This window comes from Polypterus senegalus, chromosome 10, assembly GCF_016835505.1.
Source record: "Polypterus senegalus isolate Bchr_013 chromosome 10, ASM1683550v1, whole genome shotgun sequence".
In the NCBI taxonomy this organism is placed as follows: Eukaryota; Metazoa; Chordata; class Cladistia; order Polypteriformes; family Polypteridae; genus Polypterus; species Polypterus senegalus.
In genome coordinates, this window is record NC_053163.1 from 668,944 (window position 1) to 685,757 (window position 16,814).

The 16,814-nt window shown below is 47.1% G+C and overlaps 1 protein-coding gene across 1 annotated transcript; it reads left to right on the top strand.

Moving 5' to 3' along the window:
* The first annotated feature begins 2,818 nt into the window (after nt 1-2,818).
* On the top strand, nt 2,819-16,485 carry LOC120536428. Its single transcript, XM_039764771.1, has 11 exons — nt 2,819-3,382; nt 4,541-4,879; nt 5,711-5,989; nt 7,898-7,987; nt 8,957-9,322; nt 9,445-9,744; nt 9,819-10,181; nt 11,828-12,181; nt 14,221-14,290; nt 15,113-15,141; nt 16,222-16,485. The coding sequence occupies exons 1-11, from the start codon at nt 3,277-3,279 to the stop codon at nt 16,350-16,352; spliced, it is 2,427 nt and encodes an 808-aa protein (XP_039620705.1). The 5' UTR covers nt 2,819-3,276; the 3' UTR covers nt 16,353-16,485.
* The last annotated feature ends 329 nt before the right edge of the window (nt 16,486-16,814 follow it).

Genomic DNA, 16,814 nt, shown 5'->3' on the forward strand with positions numbered 1-16,814 from the left:
TGTCACCTCCTTCCAGGTGGCCAGATCCTCCTGCTGAGACCGCCTTTCACGTCCTTTACCCTCTATTTACCTTTTCTTTAGTTTCCCATCTTTGATTTCTCCCTCTTTCCTCGTGCCAACCCGTATCTATACACTCCTGTCTCTGTAGGCACAGCACTTTAATCACATGCTACAGGAAGCCAATGAAGGAATGAGAACGATCGCGCCTGTACGTGTAAGTGCGACTCGCTCAAACTACTTTATTAATTCCCCGCGGTCGTTAAATCGCGCCCATGGAGACGGACACGGCTCTGAAGATTTAAAACTGGGCCTTTTCTTTTTGAAGCCGCAGACCCGCTACACCACACCGGTGAAGACTCCTGCTCTGCACAGGCCTTCCTGAAATGCCAGCAGGTCGCGCTGCTCTATGCACACCAGGCCATGTTTTTGTGTCTTCAACTGTCCAGTTTTGAACTTTGACTTTGACAAAAGTAAAATTTGATTTTTTTAATATATTCTTGGTTTAAGTGTGCTGTAGTGGTTAAGGTTTTGGATTTCAAAACCCTGAGTTTGGGGGTCCAAAGCCCACTATTGACGCCGTGTGACCCTGAGAGAGTCACTTCACCTGCCTGTGCCCCGTCTGGTTAAACAAAAGAAATGTCGCCAGTTGTGTCTCAAATGTGACGAGTCTGACAAAAGAATAAACTCCGTTCAACTTCAGATCATGAAGGTAACGAGTCACACGTAATATTTTCAATCTGAACCAACAGAATTCTTTTTATCTTATTGAACCCACAATTCTTAAGTCGAGGCAAATCATTTCGAGTGACTGGGTGTAATTCACTTGTTTTATACTGAAGTCAATCTGTTTTTTAAGTTCTTACAATTTAAATGGTTTATTGGTCGTAACCTGTTTATATGCTATTAGAAATATTATGAAGCTTCTATCTGTGGCACCTCTGCAAGAGAACCACCTCTTTCAACCTTCACAAACATATGCAGTTTTTAATATCTGGAAAAAATTTGGAATTAACTTGCTTAGAGATCTTTATATAGACAACGTCTTTGCATCCTATGAACAATTACATTCCAAATTTAACATTCCAGCTACACATTTCTTTCACTATCTTCAAATCAGGAACTTTGTTAAACAGAACCAGCCCAATTTTCCTCATCTTGCACCCTCATCCATGCTGGAAAAAGTATTGCTCAATTTTAAGGAGTTAGACTCCATCTCTACAATATATAAAATTCTTTTCCAATCCCTTCCTTTCAAAGATCCAAGAGGACACTGGGAAAAAGATCTCTCAATTAATATATCAGAAAAGGAGTGGAAAGTAGCAATGCAGAGAATTCACTCGAGCTCCATATGCGCAAAGCATACAATCATTCAACTCCAAATTATATATCGAGTCGAGCACATCTGTCTCGACTAAAACTCTCCATAATGTTTCCAGGGCTGTGATGATCCAACCTGCGAACGTTGCAACCAAGTCCAAGCCTCACTGGGTCACATGTTCTGGGCCTGCACCAAATTAACATTATTCTGGATTATTCTAATGACCTCTCAGACAGCCTTGGACTCACAATCCCTCCTAACCCATTAACAGCTGTGTTTGGGGGTCTTCCAGAGGGGCTTAAAGTGGAGAAGGACAAACAAACTGTGATGGCATTCACTACACTGTTGGCACGCAGACTTCTTCTGATAAACTGGAAGAACCCAAACTCTCCTCTTTTAAGTCAGTGGGAAACCGATGTGTTATATTATTTGAAGTTGGAAAAAATCAAATACTCAGTTAGAGGATCCGTGCAGACTTCAAAACATGGCAGGATCTAATCAGTAATATTTTGAAATGATTTTATAAAGCACAGAGAATTTGTTGATTTAGGTATTTTTAAAAGCCTTAAATTTTACACCGTTTGGCTTGCTCTCTCTCTCAAGGGTGGGGATCGATCTGTTCTTAAGTCAGTTTTTCTTTTTGTAAAATCTTGATTGCTTTGTATGGATTGTAATAAAATTAATTAAAATAATAAAAAAAAAAGAAATATTATGAACATAACACATTCCAATGCTGTACTTTTTACATTTATTTAAAAATCTAGTTTAAATATTCAAGCATATTGCAGCGTAAATCTAAAATATATCACAAAAAAAATATTAAACATTTCTACACCTTTCTTGAAAATATGTTTTATTATGAGTTCATATACTTAAAATGAACAGTTGACAAACAGAGTTACATACTCCATTATAAAAGTCTGCTGCAGAAAATGACCAGACCTGGACAGCAACGTCCACTCCACTCAGGAAAGTCTTCTTCTTTATTGCAGTTGGAAAGCCAGCACGCTGGAAAGTTCGACCGGAAGAAAACACAAAGGGCCCCTCAAACACAGCACACGAACACCCTAAAATATTAGGTTAACTGAAATAAGATTTTTATGTTTATTTCCTCCACCATAACTTACTTTGGTACAAACATTTTTTTTTTTTACTTTGATTGAGATGTGAAACCAAATATTTCAAGCTACAACACTAAATGACTAAACTTAAGTTGAATGAACAACATCAATGTTATACTTTTTTCAGTGTTGGACGAAGATGTCGGCCTAATTAGTAAATTTACGTCACGTAACCTTTTGGTTTTTTATTTGAAATGATTGCTTCAAGCTTCTGTGCATGTTATCTAGAGCAGGGTTTCCCACCCAGTCCTTGGGGACCCCCAAACGGTCCAGTTTTGCTCACTCCCAGCACACTTGTACCAGGTAATCAGTAACTGGGTACTGAGCCACATGGGCACGTAACATCCTTGGACTCATTTAAAACACACAGGGGGCGCACATGGGTTCCTTACTTGGGATAATGCAGGAAAAAAAGTCAAATCGTTTGAAAATAACAGGAGAAGGTTAAGCGTTTAAAATACACAGTCGACATTTCTTATAAAGATTCATCTCACGCTAATGAATTTTCTGAACGACGAAAAAGAGGTGGAATGACGACGAGCTAATTAAACGATGAGATCAGATATGAAGCCAAATGTCCATCATGAACAACAAAAATCAGCCAGCGGACAGGCGCACGAAGACCCCTTTGAAAAGGAGCAGAAAATGAACTGTGCTGGCACAGCCTGGCAAAATGAAATAAAACGGAAGGACGGAAGGCAGCCTCGCTCGCCCACTCGACTCGATCTGAGGCACTCGGTCCCGCCGAGCGACTAACAGACCCCCAAAGTCCCGCACACACACACACGCACACACACACACACACACACACACACACACATATCCTGCCATCAGCGGATGGCAGAAAGTGAAACTAAACTGAAACGAAAAGAACGCGCTGGCTGCGCACCGGCCATGAACTTCGTGCTGGACTTGCTGCTCCTGATCGCGCTGCGGTGCTGGGGTGAGTTTAACAGACCCTCGGAGACCCCGAAATGAGGTGACGCTGCTCCGGTCAGACGGAGGACCTTAAGATATTCGTGATTTGTTGGTGGCCCTTCAGACGAGGACCGTGTAGGGCGACTGTCCCGTTAAATGTCCGACATGCAGGGGTAAGGCGAATCGTGAAAGCCCCCCCGTTGTGGAGGTCCAGCACCTGAGCCGTGTTGGGGTGGGCTCGGTACCGTCCACGCTGCACTTCCTGTAAAGCGCCTTGGCGTTCGGGCAGCTGGCACCAAATATGGCGAAGTCAGGGAGCTGGCTTTGCTATTTGTGGAACAGGCGGAGCCCCGCGAGTCTGAGATACCGGACCGTTAAACGTGACCTTGGAGTTCTTCTGATTTTAATAAAATGATGAGTTGTGAGTCTGACGGTAGAACTTCTAACCAGAAGGAGGTCGCTTTGGCCGCAGGGTGGAGAGCTAAGTGACTGACCACCCTGTTGGATTTACTTTAAAGACGTTCACAGCGACAATTCAGTCAGAGAGAGACGGCAACATCTAAAATATCAAAGCAGCAGACCTCTTTATAAATAGCGGGTATTCTGTGAAGACCACTGGTGGGCTATAGCGCCTTGCACTGGCTGCACACATCTGCTGCTTTTCTGCGCTGGGCTCCTGTCACCCCGCCGTCGTGAAGGTCTCGAGAGATCAGACTTGTACGATTTATTTTTAACAGTGATCTTACTCCATAAAAACGTGTCCTTTCCTGGTGACGTCCAGATGAGTCTGTGTCACAGTCAGTCACTTCTGCTTACCAAGCGTTAAGGAGTAGATGAAGCCCCTCATCAGCTCAGCACCGCCTCGGTGTTGAATGTTTGGGCTCAGAAGAATCAGATTTGTTTCATCACGATGGTTCACCCATTTATGATTTTTAACTGCTAGTGCAGTATGGTGGTGCGGGGGGTCCAGCTTGTCCTTCACATTTTCATGTTCCTGAGTTCAACTACTAGCTCAGCTGGTATTTGTGTGGAGTTTTCATGTTTTCCTCTACTCCATGTGATGCTCCTCAAAGGTCAGGACAGGCGTCCTGATTCACCTCCAAGTGAGCCCTGAGGTGAGACATGGCTGCTCCAACCCTTCTTGTCTGTATGTCTGTCTTTCTGTCTGTGTGTCTCCCTGCAGGCTCAGACAGCGCCCTCACAATCTCCGCATCAAATCCTTTCCTTTACGCTCTGAGGCATGACGCCGTCACCCTGCCGTGCTCCTTCTCTGTCACACCGGGTTTCATTGACCCCAAGAAGCTGACGGTCACCTGGTATCAGTATGACTTCCTCGCAGCAAGATTTGTGAATGGAGAGGCCACAGCGAGAAAGGAAGCCATCCTGTTTGAAAATGACATCCGAAACGGAAACGCATCTCTGCTGCTCTCATCTGTCATGAAGAGAGATGAAGGACAGTACAGATGTGAGGTCAGGCATGGAGGCGAGAAGCAGGAGGTCAACCTGGCACTGACCATAAGAGGTGAGTGGTGATTAAGAAACATCTGAGAATAGACAGGAGTGGCCGTAGGACTGTGGAGGACAGAGTCACTTTATTAATGTCACCCTGTGACACCACACCTGTCTGCTCAGCCCGTCCTCATCACTTCTCTTAATGGTCCTTCAGCTCCTCTCTGCCCTCATGCAGGTTGGCACACTAACTCTCTGTACCTTCCTGGACTGTCACATGTGTGAGACCCTTGTGTTTTCTCAGCCTGTCACTGGACTATCTGCCTGTCCAGCATCTCCTCATGGCTTGTCCTCCATTGCTTCTCTGCACCTTGCTCTTCATTTCCTTAGTCAGATACACTCAATTTTATTCAATGCGCTGTTGCCAGGTGTTACACTTTATCGGCACCTCCTCAAGTTCACGTGTCCCACAGACTCTACTTCATCCTATGAGCCTCATAGCTTCATTTGGTGGTCCTGAGCAGATGTCTCTCTATTCCTCTTCTCCTTGTTTGACGCTCAGCATACCCTTTCCTTTTCTTCCACAGCTCCCATACTTTGTTATCTCCACTGAGCTCTGAGTTTACTTAGACATTTTTATCTCCATAGTCTTCTTATAATCTTCACCTTTATGTCATCTCGCTTCTCCTACCTCAGGCCCTCAAGTATACTCAACCTTCCTCTTGTTTTCATGTTTGACAGATGGTGGCCTACGAGACCAGGACGTGCTCCATTTTTACTTTTCTCACGTGTGCAGGTTACGTGACTGAGGCCTGAAATGGTGGCCGTGTTCTTCACAGTTCTGGACCTTCACACCACCTTCTACTTGCATGTTCACACTGACTTCACCTTCATGTCTCCGCAGTTCCCCCTGAGGTCCTCATGTATCCAGAACGAGTTCAGCTTCTGTCTGAAAACTCAGTGACCTGCGCGGCCAGGAGTTTCTACCCCAAGGTCATCGCTTTCAGCTGGAAGAGAAATGGCAGGCGTGTTAATGAGATGATCAGCACAACACCGCGGCTCAATCCTGATGGCACCTACAGCTCGGAGAGCGTTTACCACGTCACGCCTTACAGTCGAGATGAGCTGATCTGCGTGGTGGAGCACGAGGCCCTGGACAAGCCACTAATGATGTCTGTCATATGTGAGTAGATGAGACCACCACGCAGTCCCATCCAGAGTTAACAAATTCTCAATCAATGTTGGCTTAGCTGAGGTAGTGCTCAGAGATCCCACCAGGAGGCCCTGTGACCCCTGACCTGGCCAGCGTGCTGTTCATAGCCTTCTCCATACAGAAGAGCTGCTCCATTAGGGTTAGACAAGTCATTATAGTGAGAGATCAGAGAATGGATGGACTGAGACCGCCATTGCCAAACCGATCACACCCATTCAAGTGGACTGTGGTGGCCAGGGTCACTAGTGACATGTTGTTGACATCGCGGTGTGCCAGGCAACTGCAGTGGGCAGTCGGCTTCCTCCTTCTCCTCCTCCTCCTCCTCCTCCAGTCTCCTCACTGGATCACCTCTCGGACCCTCACAGTCCACTCTCCATTTACTGTGAGTTCAGGAGGTATTCAGACCCCAAAACTTGAATGCATTTCCAATTTTATTTTAAATGGGTACATCTGCCATGTTTGCCCCTCAATCTGCACTTAACAATCCATCATGACAAAGTGACAACACGTGTTCAGAAAGGTTTACAAATTTATTACAAATCAAAAACTGAGATCTCTGCTTCCTAGAAGTATTCAGACCCTTCACTCAGTACTTTATTGAAGCCCCTTTGGCAGAAGTTCCAAATGTGGGTCTTCTTGGTAAGCCTCCACCTGGATTTGGGCAGTTGACCATCCCTAGCCCCATGAGACTGGATGGGTAGAGTCTGTAAACGGCCATCTTCATGTCTCTCCACACACGTTTCCAGGGGTTTGAGTCTGGACTTTGGGTGGGCCACTCAAGGACACTCAGACTTGTCCCCAAAGTCACTCCAGTGTTGTCTTGGCTGTTTGACTTGGCACTGGTCATTGTTTTAGTGACAGCTGAACTCTCACCCCAGACTGAGGTGGTTTTCTTCAAGGACCTCTCTGTATCCTGCTGTATTCCTCTTTCCCTCAGTTCTGTCCTGTCTCACATGTCTTTCACCCACCATAGATGCTGTTGAGGGGGATGGCGTTAAACTGCTGATGAGCTGTGCCTGATCTTCAACAGACGTAGTTCTTGGAGTTCTTCTCAAAGAGTTCATTGAGTTTGAGAGTTTGTTGTTCCCTGGACTTCCTGAGCCTGACAGGCAGAGTGAATTGTCGGACCTCCCATACACAGGTACATGTGGGCCTTCCTAGATGGCATCCAATCCATTCCATGGTCCAGAGGTGGACTCTACTCAAGGAGAAGCAAAGCCAGCAGGAGACACTTGAGCACAACTTGGTGGGCCAGAGCCAAGGGTCTGAATAATTCTAGGAGTAAGAGATTCCACTTTTGATTTCTAATAAATTTACAAAACTTCCTGTAAACTTGTGTTCACTTTGCCATTATGGGACATTGAGTGTAGACTGATGGGTAGGAGGGTGGCACGGTGGTACAGTGGTAGTGCTGCTGCCTCACAGTAAGGACACCTGGGTTCACGTGGGTTTCGTCCCACAGTCCAAAGACATGCAGGTTCGGTGTATTGGCGATCCTAAATTGTCCCTACTGTGTGCTTGGTGTGTGTGTGTGTGCCCTGCGGTGGGCTGGCGCCCTGCCCGGGGTTTGTTTCCTGCCTTGCGCCCTGTGTTGGCTGGGATTGGCTCCAGCAGACCCCTGTGACCCTTTAGTTAGGATATAGCGGGGTGGGCACTGACTGACTGATGGGTAGGAATGGCTGGTTAATTCATTTCTAAATTACATTCTACAACCCAAAGTGTGCGGAGAGGGACTTTGTGAATCCGCCGTATGTTCTTCACCGTTTCATGTGACAGCCTCCACAGTTTAGTGGGTGATTCTCCTAAGTGGTGGCACTGCTTGGGTGTCACTCGGCCCTGACCTGCGCTCTTTCTCTGTTTGTCTCTAAATAACTGCAGATGTGGGGAGGACCATTACAGAGGTCATGACCATCATTGCTGTCCTCCTCCTCCTCTTTGTGCCCCTCATTGTCTGCTGGTGGTTCTCAGGTGAGCATCTCTCCTTCTTCTTCATCTTCTTTAACAGGGTTGTGCGACTGTCTGTTGTTGTTGTCTAAGGACATCGTGAGTAAGGTTTTAAAGACAGCAGTCCAGTTGGAGTGAAAGCACGTGGAGATTTAAAGGTCCAGGTAGGTTTAAGGGTTTAAACGTTTATGATTCTTACTCTGTTGTTAGTGGCACCCAATGTGTTAACTGAACCCCTTTTAGCTTTTATAGCAAACACCACCCTAAAGCAGGAGAAGCAAATGAGTAAACGACGTCCAGTTGGGTGACGGGCAGGTCCAGGACCGAGATGAGGACTGAATGGCCGCCCTGTGCCATTCCTGTCCTTTATGGGAAGTCAGACCTTCTGGTCACTTTACTTCCTTGACTTTGTGTTGATGGCGATGGCAGGAGGTGCACCTCAAGGTCGGAGTCAGACCTCATCACTCCCTCGTGGTGTCACCTCTCCTCTGAGCCCCAGATACCCCCCTGCCCAGACCTCGTGGTCATTGACTTGTTCAGGGTCCTCCACGGTTAAGATGACCACCGAGTGTTTGATGTCACAGGCTTCACCTCAGCAGTTCCTGCTTTCATGACACTTCATGTCACTTTAGTCACCACTTACCTCTTTATTTAGTCCCCTGCCCTTATGCCAGGACAGACCTCGTCACTTCAGTTTTTGTACTTTTAATGTTTGTGTTTGTTCGCCTTTACATTTTCAGTTTCTCTTTTCACGTCTGATTTCGTGAGGTTTACTTCAAATGTCTCTGTATTGGGTCTTCTCTTCAGGTGTCACTTGTGCTCACGTCTTGTGCATTTGTGTTAACACGAGTGACCCTTAGGACACCCACATGGATGCTGCGTGTCCATCTCAGTGGCACCCAAACTCTCTCTTGCTATTCAGCTCACTCAGACTCTAAGGGCTCCATTGTGTCTTTGTGCCTAATGCTCTCTCTTTCTCTCGTCATATTTTAGTGTCCTTGTCCCCTCTTGTCCCTGTAACATTAGTCCACGGTGAACAGGGGGCAGTTCAGTTCACCCTCAAAGGCTGGACACTCCAAAATGTCACTCTCAGTTGCTTTGTAAATGACGAGGATGTCGGATGTCATGATAAACAAAGTGACTGTGAGGGTGGGCTCTCTTTGGACAACAAGGACCCTGCTAACTACACCCTGGAAAGAGGCCCTGTAAAGAAAGGCATCTGTCTGAAGGAGACCCCCATTACTCTGCGGTTTTTAATAAATAAAGCAGACCACCAGGGGGCAGTGCTTAGGTGTCGGGCGACTCACAGGCACACGAAGAGGAGTGTGGAGCGGTCGGTGACATTGGAACAGGTGTGTGGTAAGTGGCGGGGTTTGGCTGCCCAGGTCAGTTCCTACCCCTTTCGTATTCTGCGTTTCCTTCTCGTTTTCATGTATCACATTTGCTCGCTGACCGATGTTTCTTGTGATCCTGGTTTCCAGTTCGCCCTCGACTCTCAGAAATCGAGAATGTCACCGAGAACTCTGACACTAAAGTGAAGCTCCAGATTACAGCCGAGGACTTTCAACCACAAGCCATCAGCTTCTCATGGACCCTGGGAGAAGAGAGAGGGACCAGCGAAACACCTGAGATGATAGAAAACCCCAATGGGACGTTCAGCACTAGGAGCATCTGCTCCGTCCCTTTCTCTCAGATTCAGACTCCTGGATTCAAGGTCCTTGTGGAGGTTGAGCACATTTCAATGGCAAAGACCCAGAAGGTGGCCACTGGTGACACCCCAGGTAAACCTCAGAAGCTCAAAATGCAAACTCATGCCAGTCAGCCAGACTCAGTTTAACCTGTGGGCATCTTTCAGGTATCGACGGGTGCCCCCTGCTGGCTGACATTGAAGTGGTCAAATTTTCAGAGGTGGGTCAGCCCTGCACTCTCAGCTGCAGCATCTCCAAGTTCATTCCCAGCGCAATCACCGTGACCTGGCTGAGGGTTCAAGCAAAGGGTGACAATCAGCCTGTCACTGCAGGGTCACTTCAGTGGAACGCCACAGTGACCACAAGCAGCCCAGAGAAGCAGAATAACACTTATGAGGTGACCTCCGAGGTCCACTTCACTCCTAAAAGCATTTGTGAACTGCAGGAAATGGCCTACATCTGCAGGGTGGGACATGTGACGCTCATGAAGAAGACCATTGAGAAGAAAATGGCAAAGCTGAAGTTAAAAGGTGAGCCCAACTATCCTGTCATTTGTGTAGTTGTCATATATTTGTAGTGTCACATTTACACAGGACTGTCCTCCCTCCGGTTATCTTTGTGTCCGAGAGGTGTCACAATTCCAGGGTGGCCTGATGGCTCTGAATTTGGGGCCTTCAGATTGCACAGAAATGGTGCCACCTCAAGGAGCTAAAGATGGACCTCCATTGCCCTGCAGATGAGGCAGCCTCTAAACTGCAATGCCGCCCACCGGGGTGTTTCACGTCAGTCGGGGTCCATCCCAGCCCTCCACACCAGTTTGCTCCTGGACTGTTAGAGTCCTAGTGGAGTCTGATTTAGGATCATCTGCTCTGTCTAAACATGAGGGGACCAGGATGAGCTGTCATGACCAGTCTGCTGGTGCGGGTGGCACGTCTTAGACTGGGCTTGAAGGGGGCTTTGTGTTTAAGGTGTGGCCTGGCTGGCTGCCTGAACTGCTGAGGAGCCTGTTGGACTGATAACAGTGGCCATCAAGGTCCATTAGAGCTCAGATGGGTTATAAGAGACATGCAGGTCAATGTGATGATGATGATGATGATAAGAGGGCCAAGGCTGCGTATTTGCACTCAAGGATGTTTCTGGTTCCATCAGTTTATATCGCGTAACTCTTGTCACTTCCCAGGGAACTGAGCAACTGAGGAATAACTCAGCCAGGCTTCACTCTGCCATGCCCGCTGTGCTGAAAGCCATTAACCGACTGACGTCAAGTTTCCGTATGGTGTGGCCGCAAATCCATAAACCAGAACGTGTTTTGGCCAACATAAAAAGACAACTTGAAGCAGAGTCGGGTCCTTCTACCATCACCAGGGCACTTGACTGCACTCATATTACAATAATGAACCTGCCATTGTTAACCCCAAGCTGTGACATTCCATTAACGCGCGAGGCCATCTGTGATGCCAAGATGAGGCAGACAAATGTGGCTTCATTGATTTATTTTGAGACAAAGGAGGATTGGCCCATAACTTGCTAAAGGTGCAAGATGGCTGGCTGGACCCTCAGTGTTTCACATGGCTGGTGCCAATCATTGTAACTGCAGTCATGTCATTGCATGTGCCAGGTGACAGTGCCTATCTGTTCATACACTGGCACCTTCTGCCTTTCCCTCAAGCCCAGAACACAGAGGGGCGCACATGCTGTAGTTGTGGAGTGCCCGTGTCACATGCCCATGTGTGTCAGGTGGGTACAGGCTGCTCAAACAGCCAATGAAGGACTGCAGTGTGGCGTAGTCTGTATTTATGGCTGCTTCAGGGCTTCAGCCAGGCGTGGTGTTCACTGACACACATTTCTAAGATGACTTATAGAAGTAAAGTGCGTAGAACGTCGTGTTTTTAAAATCAAATTTTGTTTTTCTTCAACTCTCAAATCCATGCAGTTTTATAAAAGAGACCCCGGGACTCAGAAGAACCCACCGTGGGACCCAATATAAGCCACCTTCAGTCAGTTATGGAACACTAAGATAGAAAGCCACTAAATACAATCAAGGATATTTGTCTGTGAGAGAAACGTCACGGCCGGCTAATCCTGACACGATAACTGGGCACTGGCTCTCTACCCCTCATCACTCTGGCACTGCCCTTCCCAGTGTCATGGCATCTGCTGTCTCCTGTCATTGCAGGTTACCTGAAAGAACCCAAGCTCTCCGATTTACAGATCTTCTTCACGGAGCTCAGTCAGCCATGCACTCTGTCCTGCACCGTCACAGACTTCTACCCCCAGGAGATCAAGGTGACCTGGCTGAAAAGGGACACGAATGGGCAGACATATGAGGCGGGGACAGAAGAGTGGAAAGCCACCAGCGCCCACTATGGTCCGTCAATGAGAAGGAACACCTTTGAGTTGGTCAGTCAGGTGGAATTCCTCCCCAGAGACTTGACTGAGCTCGAGGACGTGGAGTTCATCTGCAGGGTGGAGCACTCGGCTATAAAGGGGGGATTCTTCGAGAAGAGCTCTTCAGGGGTCCACCTCCCAGGTAAGACGGCCAATGGTCACTTTTGTATACTGAGGGATTGGACAAGAGAGGTGGCCTCACTGGTGGCCTCACTGTGCCTAAACTGACCAATGCATTATGGTATTTGGGGGTGGGGTGGGGGGCTGTAAAGACTTTAAAATGGTGACAACCCATGGGGAGCAGACAGCGTTAGCACTTAAGGGTCTCGGGGAATTCTTGTGTTTCTCTCTGGTCTCAAATTCTGGTCTCACAGTTACCTCCAGTCTCCATACAGACATCCAGTCGCACACTTTAATCTCTTAAACAGCCACTTAAATGGACATCCATTGGCTCTGGGGGTCCCTGTCACCTCCAAATGCTTTGTGCACTTCTTGATGGCACCTTGCAGGTGTGACCCTGGAGTATGAAGCTGAGGGTCAACACCCCACACAGGTAGACTCATGGGTCAGTTCCCGGAGGGTTCATCCATGAATTCCACACAGCCGCTCGTCTTCCCAGCCCACTCTTTGATTAGAAGGTCGTGAGATTGCGGCTTATCTCACTGTCATCAGACACAAGGCAGGAACCAACCCTGGAGAGGAAGCCATTTGATTTGTGACCTCGTCACACCAACCCTCCATCACTCACAATGGGCCGAGCTCAAGGAAACTGAGACACGGAATGACAGGACAGGGAATTCAAGTCAGGCCTCTGGTGCTGTGAGGCAGCAGTTTCAGTTTCCACCCTCCACAGAATTCATTTTTTATGTAAATGTTTGCTGAATTAAAAAATATTAATTTATGGACATCCAGAAACGTGTAAACAGCTTACTAAATTGAGGACTAAAAAGTCAACGAGTGAAGACTTGGGACTGTAAATCGATACTCGCTGACTATTAGAGCACCTGATACAGGGCCTGGTGTGACTGATGTCTGTGTTGTCACTCAAAAAATATCAGAAAGGCCTGAAAAACCACAAAATCCAGGCTAGGGTTACACTGTGGTCTCAATTTACAGATTAGGCCTCACACTGATAGTCAGACCCCAAACTCACAAGGCAGGTCTTCAGCCTGCGTGTGCCCAAAGCTGTGAATAGGGCTATTCAGGCTCTCAATAAAGGAGAGGAAACCATCAACCTCTGGTCGATAGGACCAACAAAAGAAAGTTTAATTGTGATCAAAGATTATTTACTAAAGATTCTTCAATTAAATCATAAAAAGAGTAAATTAAGACAACAGCGGCAAACAAATCAATAACAGAACATTAAAGATAATGCAGTGCCAAAGCCAGAAAATCCAAACGAGAGGCAAAGATTCACAAAACAAGAATCTGAATCAAAAGTACAAAGCCAAAGCCGTGGTGACCTCAGCAGCTTTGTCTTTTATAGTGTCACAATAATTGACAAAGAGTCCAAAAAAGGTTTCAGCAGCCACACGTGTATTATATCCTGGCTGCAGAGTAGGATTAGATGTTGTACAGATGTGTACTGATCAGAGTCCAGATCACAACTGAGGGGATAGAGCAAAGATGGCGGCTTTAAAGGCCAGCATAGGAAGTGACGTCAAAAGGGCCGGAATCGGGAGGGTCCTCCTCCATAGAAGTGACGTCATCAAAGGGCTCAGAACTGGAGGTGACGTCATCAAAGGGCTTAGAAATGGAGGTGACATCATCAGGGCCGGGCAGAACGGTCTGCAGAGAAAGCGAGATAAAGTAACACTGAACTGCACCACCGCCTGGTCTGGCGTGGAATTACTCTCAGTCAGGCCTGTTAGATGGCTTCCATGCGCACGTGTTTGACAAAACTTAATAAACAACGGAGTAGTGTGGAAAAATCACATGAGCTAAATGTGACAAAGACAATGGAAAAACAAAAAGAGAATACACAGCATAACAATACAAACAATCAAGCAGGCTACTTGGGCCAGGGAGGAGACCCCCAGCTGAAACATGACGACCTGACCAGCGGTACTGACAACAGAATACAGGTGGGCTACAGAAGTGTGTGAGGAAAATGAGCACAAGTGGCCCCCAAATCGGTGATCTCGGACCCTCAGACTCACTGATCTGCTGTTTGCCTTTCAGGTTGGCTTCTGGTGCAGCAAGCAAAGAACACTGGAAGAACAGCAGGATATCTGAAAAAGAAGGACAAGGGGTAAAACAGCCAGGACTGGGGGTCCAGCACCTCCTATAGGGGCAGTTCAGTTTGAGGAGAGGAGTGCAGGTGTTCATCACATCCGGGACCCTCCATGAAGAGGAGCAGGCAAACACACACAAACATACTGTATATACTGTATATTGTATAGAGCAGGTTGGGAGGGTGTGCTAATTACAACTCGCTGCTGCACCCGTCACACAATGAACCACCTGGATTGGGACCCGAGGGCAGTGGGTGACACCTCAGCAGTATATATACAGTTATACATACAGTATAGAAGGACAGAGACTGAGCAACCGGATGGACACCCAGACAGACAGACAGACACTGAACTTCTTATTAAGGTGGTTAAGGGTGAAGGGCATTGAGTAGATACTCTCTGACTGGGTACCTGACATGTGGATTATTCATTAATGGGCATTTGTATGGCTGGCTGCTGTTAATGGTGGGTGTCCAGTCAAGTCTGTTATATCATCCACTTTGCGATTTCCATGTTTGGTGAAAGAATGAGAATAAAAACGTATTTCACTCATCACTACAGCCGATGTGCGCTCAGTGACAGGTAAAATAAAGAACTGCATGTTTAGGTGGAATGTTTCTTTAATCCTCCATAAATCACCTTCAGTAATTCACACCCGTATTTCTAACTTTAAAATGAAGTCATTTCATGATTATTATTATTAGTAGTAGTAGTAGTAATAGTAGTAGTATTAGTAGTAGTATTAGTATTAGTATTATTATTGGTAGTATTAGTATATCATTCAGTATTAATCTTTGGTGTAAAAGTGAAGGCCTAACTGATCTGCTTTGTCTTGGCAGGTTCACCTCCTGGCTGAAACTGGGGTCTGGTAAGTACAACTGCCTCCATTTTCTCCTCCCTATCGTCATGGGTGGGCTTGGTGCAGGTCTCTCGTGTTGGACACCGAGGTGGGACATCGCTGGTCTTTAAGAGATAACACAGCAGGCCGCACATCCAGTCCTGACCCCAGTCAGAAAGCCCCTTTACTAAATCATATCTGCATGTTGACATCTTTCCTTGACCCCCCAGTCCAGTCTGAGGTCCTCATTGACTACAAACCTTGTAAGATGCTCAAGATTCAAGGAGACGTGAAGCCCACCCACTGTTAGGAACTGGCAAGGCTCAAGACACTGCAACAAAAAGCCCCCACAAGTGGAAAGATCGGTCAAACTTTAGCTTTGGGGCAAACCAAGAATCTTTATATATAAAAGATTTATTCATCACAAATGCTCTTCTTAACTAAACATCTTCAAGGGGTACAAAGGCACAAAAGGTGGGTCTAAAACAAATAGCCACTCCAGTAGAGGGTCAAAATGCTGAGGAAAAGGGTCCAAAAAACAAAAGAAAATCTACCGACCCCAAAGGAGGACCCCTCAGCACCACAAGCACATCTAGGGGTCCGCTTGTTTATTCAGCCTTATAGGTCTGAGGGCGGACCCTTGACAGACATGGACAGGTGGCCCCGCCCACAAAATACACGGAGCAGGCCACAGCGGCAGAGCGACAGCACGATACACCAAACTGATACAAAGCACAGAATAATGTGAACAAACAGCAAAGTAACGACATTAAGAATCAAAACTAAACAACAGAGACATTAAAGTGGAATGCGGACCCCTGCTGAAACGAAGCCCCCCACCAGACACATAAACACCAAATTCACTTGTCTTTCCTTTCTGCTGGACGTGTCCACTGCTGGTTTTCGCTGCTCATTCTCCCACAATGTGGCTGAGATGAAGAGAAGAGCCAGCAGGAGTCAGTAAAAGACCACCCAGCCATGAGGCGTGGTGCCCACTGCTAAGGAGTGATGCCAATCACTTTAGGAGAAGCCCTGCACTGATAGACTGAGGTAATGCACATGCAGAGGGGTCCTCATCATCCACATGTTCACTTTGCTCTTCTCTTTCAGGTGCGTGTCAGGTGAGTGCCACTGCCTGGGGTCCGCCACCCCCGGACCTACTTCGCCAGGCAGAGGAAACTTCAAGTGGGCAGCTTCAGGACCCCGATGCACCCCAGCTTGTCAACATGACAGAACAGTGACACTTCAGGGATCTGAAGACTTCAGCTGGAGCCCACCCTACCATCACCACCGCAGTCCTGCAGACTGTCACAATGCTAAGAGAATGAAATCTCGTGTATCAGCAGCGCACATCAATAAAGCCATTTTACAATATCGTGGCTGGAGTCGCTTCATGGATTCCAACCCAAGGGGTCTGAAGATGTGTGTTAGATGTGGGGGTCTGCGGTGATGTGTCTTTTTCTCAGTCACATCTACATTTGTCTGTCTGTCCTTTGTATTTTTACACGGAGACACGGAGGGGCACCTTTGCCAAGTCTGGGTGACAGATGTGAGTCAAGCAGTCGGTGCTCCTTTCCCTGGTGACTGTCACTTGCCCTGCTCTTATTTTTTAAGCATCTGTGCAACACGCGACAAGTGAACAATCAGCTGACAAGAAAATGTAAAGCCAGTGGTCTCATCTGAGTCTGACCCTCCATAACGAG